General features: G+C 40.2%; 1 protein-coding gene across 1 annotated transcript in view; it reads left to right on the top strand.

Moving 5' to 3' along the window:
- phex (phosphate regulating endopeptidase homolog, X-linked) overlaps positions 1-4,281 on the top strand; it is a 22,862-nt gene extending 18,581 nt beyond the window's left edge. The window contains exons 17-22 of the mRNA XM_008292305.1: positions 353-420; positions 500-630; positions 748-813; positions 961-1,065; positions 2,521-2,597; positions 2,680-4,281. Coding sequence (XP_008290527.1) covers positions 353-420; positions 500-630; positions 748-813; positions 961-1,065; positions 2,521-2,597; positions 2,680-2,782 — 550 coding nt within the window. The 3' untranslated portion in view covers positions 2,783-4,281. The remainder of the gene's footprint in view (positions 1-352; positions 421-499; positions 631-747; positions 814-960; positions 1,066-2,520; positions 2,598-2,679) is intronic.
- The last annotated feature ends 224 nt before the right edge of the window (positions 4,282-4,505 follow it).

A 4,505-nucleotide genomic window follows, 5' to 3' on the forward strand; every position in this document is an offset into this window, starting at 1 on the left:
CCACCCTACACTCATACTTTAAGTGTAACTCATTTGCCTTAAAAAAGAGACAAAGTACTCAGTTAAAGAAGCTAAAGATGAATTTGAATTTCTCATAATTTCTGCTGTATTTCAGATTATCACTGTACTATTGGTATCGTCTGTTCTTTTGCTCATGTTAGTAAAAATGTTTGTTGCAAATGCAAAAATAAGTTTATGCAGATTAAGTCTTAAGACGTTTTATTATAGAGTTGACAACTATCTCCATTCAAAACTGAACTCAGAACTCTTTTCTTTGTCATTCATGACTCATCAAGTCAACAGGAACCAATCCATTTTCCATTATTTTTCCTTCTACGTCATGTTGCTCCAGGTCTCTGAGCTACGGCGCCATCGGAGTGATCGTCGGACACGAGTTGACGCACGGCTTTGACAATAACGGTAAAAGCCGCCGACCTATAGTGACCTCAGAACAGAACCAGGTGGGAGGTTTCTAATTGTTCGTGTGTCTTCTGAACAGGTCGCAAGTACGACAAGAACGGCAACCTGGACTACTGGTGGAGCAACTCGTCTGTGACGGCCTTCACCGAGAAGACGCAGTGCATGATCGACCAGTACAACGGGTACCACTGGGATGAGGCCGGGCTCAATGTAGGGAACAGAACCGGCAGAACTTACAGCATGATGATCGGATGAAAACTCTCGTGCATGTTTCCAGGATTGTTGTCACTTGGTGAGGAAGTCAGATGTGAATGTTTTGCTCCGTAGGTTCGCGGTAAGAGGACTCTGGCTGAGAACATCGCAGACAACGGAGGACTGAGGGAAGCATTCAGGGTACGATCCAGGACAGAGCTTTCAACTGAGGAGCTGCGTGTAGCTCAACAACTCAGAATGATGTTGTTTGGTGTGAAAGGACTGTTTGTAAAGATTTACCAGAGACAGTCCAGGTAAGGAAACCTTCCTCTCTGTGTGTCTGTGTAGGCGTACAGGCGGTGGGTGGACGGGAGCAGAGGCGGCGTGGAGGAGCCTCTGCTGCCTGGAGTGGAGCTCAACAACAACCAGCTGTTCTTCCTGAGCTACGCACATGTAAGGAAACACACATACATACTGTTTATTACTCTGCTGTCGATGTGATGATCGTGCCACTATGAGCATTTCAGTTATTTCTGGAGATGCTGGCATTTCGCCAGAGTAGCTGTTTCGTTAACTGATGTTAGTGTTGATTTATGAATGAAAAATAGTCACATTGAGGTTGAGTTCAGACGGTTTTAGTTAAGAAAAGTCTGAATCCCAAGCAGCTTCTGGGTATTTTATTTGCTTCTGTCACATTTTTACTCACTGTTGCCTCTTTTTTTTTACTGCAGTATAAAGCTTTGCACCTCTATAACCACAGCGAGAAGTAGACAGAACTCAAAAATGTCTTCAGAATCAGAAGAACTCTATAGATCCTTGAGGGGAAACTTCTTACATGACAGTCGCTCCCATTCAAAGTCTTAGAAATTAGCAGGAGAAAACATAAAATATAAACGTAAGTAGAAAAATATGTCCTAAAAATATAAACATAAATTGAATGACATAATCTTAAAAATGTACAATATACTGGGGAAATAAAATAGCAAGTATGCAATGTAATAAATGATAATAATAATAGAGTTATAATTGTATTATTACACATGGTATAGTTAAAAAAAAATTCCATATATATCTAAATTTTAATGCCCCTAAATCATTAAAAGAAAAAAAAAGGAAAAGCTAATGTCAGTGGTATTTCTTTGATTATTTATACAAAAAAATTTGAAAAAAACTGGAATAAATGTGTGCAGCATTTTTCCAGAAGCCCACAATATTAGAAAAACAGTGTCTCCACATACTATATATATTTCACTACTAACCCTCTAAGACATTTCCGATATTTCATAAATATTTGTCTCCGCTCTGTAAACGTGTGGACATCACATTTTGGGTTATATTACCACTGTTGTTAATTATTTCTTCTTCTTATTCTTCTTATTCTTCTTATTCTTATTCTTCTTATTCTTATTATTTTGTCACATATGTTTTTGATTTTTTTTTAAAGAAATTTTTATTTTCTTCACATTTATTTTTTTTTACTTCTTTTTGCTATTTGATCAGATAAAATAGCAAAGAGAAATTTAAAAAAAAGCAGATCAAACAAGAGCTCAGGTCTTAAGAGGTCAGGATAACGTTTTTTGTTCAAATTTCCCAGTTTTGGATCAGACTTGGCTCATTTTCCCAACAGAACCACGTGTCTCTTCAAATTCAAGGATTGTCTGAAGATTCTTTATTTTTTATTTTTTTACAGCCTCTTGTAACAATACACTGCAGATATTTTAGCAATACCTCGCCTTTTAAATGTGGTGGTGGGTTTTGGCGTAAGAACATGAAGCTAACCTGCTGATTTTTTGCTCTGTATATCATTTACCATACATCTTACGATGGCACATGGTTCGTCAGGAACACACACATTCATGCTGTGCACTCAGTGACAGTCAAACAAAGCGTCTCTCCATCGTGTTGCAGGTGAGATGTAACACGTACAGACCAGAAGCAGCCAGAGAGCAGATCCAGAGTGGAGCTCACAGTCCTCCTAAATACAGGTGAGCACCAACACAAACAAACCCACCTGCACACTTTGCCCTCTGAACACCCACCAGCCTCACCGTCGCCGTTTCCCCGCAGAGTCATCGGCGCCATGAGCAACTACGAGGAGTTCCGGAAGACGTTCGGCTGCTCCGCTTCGTCGGTGATGAACCGGGGAGCCCAGTCGTGCCGGGTGTGGTGACCTCCGACCTCAGCGCAACCAGCAGAACGTCTGCTGAGGACAAAAAAGGGGGCCGGTGATGCTGGACTTAGCCAACATAGTTTACATGATGAGGGAGCAAACGGAGCAGAGTTGTTCCCAGTGAAGCGTATTGTTCGGGTAAGAGTTTCTCAGACCCAGTTTTTTTAAAAATCGGCCAGCCGGCGTGTGACTTTCCTCGCAGGTTTATTCGCTGCACACGTTGCAGTTAAGACATAAATTATGACGTTTTTATAAAGGACCATAGTGTAAGGGTTAAAAACACACTTTTTACAGGCTGTTTTGAGTTGTATGTACTGTACATGTAGGTAGATAATGAATTTATATCACTGTAAATGAACCATAACGAGAACTTTTCTACTCATCTGGAAGATTTATTCCAGATCTTGTGGTAGGAAGCAGCTCATATATTCATTCTCAGCCCTGATTGTGAACACTGTAAACCAAAGACGAGTTATTTTTCTTCTCTTTTATGTCTCCGCGGAAAAAAAACCCAGCAAAATATCATCAATCTACTGGATTCGACTTCAAACTCGGTTGTGTTTGTGCCACTAAATCCGTTCCTGTTCCGCTTTGTTTCAATGCGAGTCTCGTGTCAGACATTTTTATTCATCCCGCCGCCGTCGCCGCCGCTCAGCCCGAAGGCAAACGAACTCGCAGAATCACAAACTACAGGATAAACTCATTTTTCTCGGCGTCACCGCTGCTCGCGCTCCGGCTCGTGTCGGCGTTTCATGAATAACGGGACAATGAATATTTAACACGTCAGCCAGAAAAAAAACTGAAAGGAAACATCTGCTGAAATGTTTATTGTGAGGATTTATTCACCGAAAATGTTCTTTTTTCCCCCAACATTTACACACAAACTCACTGCTAGAGTCACAATATTATAAAAACTGGCTGCTGTGTATTCAGGAGAATGAAGATTATCAGTAAAATATAATATAAATTAGCATTATTTTAAACTATCCATAGATTATTCTAATTTTATTTCACGTGCTGCTGACAGAACAGTAGCGCCCACCATTATTTAGCTGTTTCTTTCTCTTTTAGCCTTAAAAAAAATGTCCGAAAATGCATCAAAATTTCCCAGAAACCAAACTCATGTCTTCGAATCTCTAAAAAAAACCCCAAAGAGCCTCAAATTCCAACATAAAAGGGCATCCAGGCAGTAAGTTATATGATTTTTAAACCAAAAATAGCATTTTTTCTAGCGATCCATCAGTTCTTAGGATTAATTTAACAACCAAAGCCGGTTCAGTGTCACTTCCTTCATAATAAACATCCAACATTTAATATATTTATCATCGTCTGCTGGTGTTTTTTCTTAAAATATGTTATTTTTTTAACTTAATGTGATGACGTTTTGTTTTTTTTCTGCGTACATCTCTTCCGTTGTGAATGTGTATGCTGTGATCACGGTTCACTGGTTCTGTTTTTTTCCATTTCTGTCAGGTTCTAATAAAACTTTTGAGACATGACGCTGTGATTTCACTTTGCTCTGACTGATGAGGTGAGTTGGGGAGAAAATGATGGAGGCTGCTGATGGATGGATGGCAAACACACATGAAGAGATTGTGATCCGACAGCGTGTCCATTTATCGATTTCCCCCCGGATGCCGCGTACGGCATCACATCTCATGTGCCGCCAGTTCCCATGGCAACTTATCCTGCGTTACTGGAGCCTCTCGAACCCGTTGGCGTG

The sequence above is a fragment of the Stegastes partitus genome, unplaced genomic scaffold, assembly GCF_000690725.1.
Source record: "Stegastes partitus isolate 25-593 unplaced genomic scaffold, Stegastes_partitus-1.0.2 Scaffold800, whole genome shotgun sequence".
Taxonomy (NCBI): Eukaryota; Metazoa; Chordata; class Actinopteri; family Pomacentridae; genus Stegastes; species Stegastes partitus.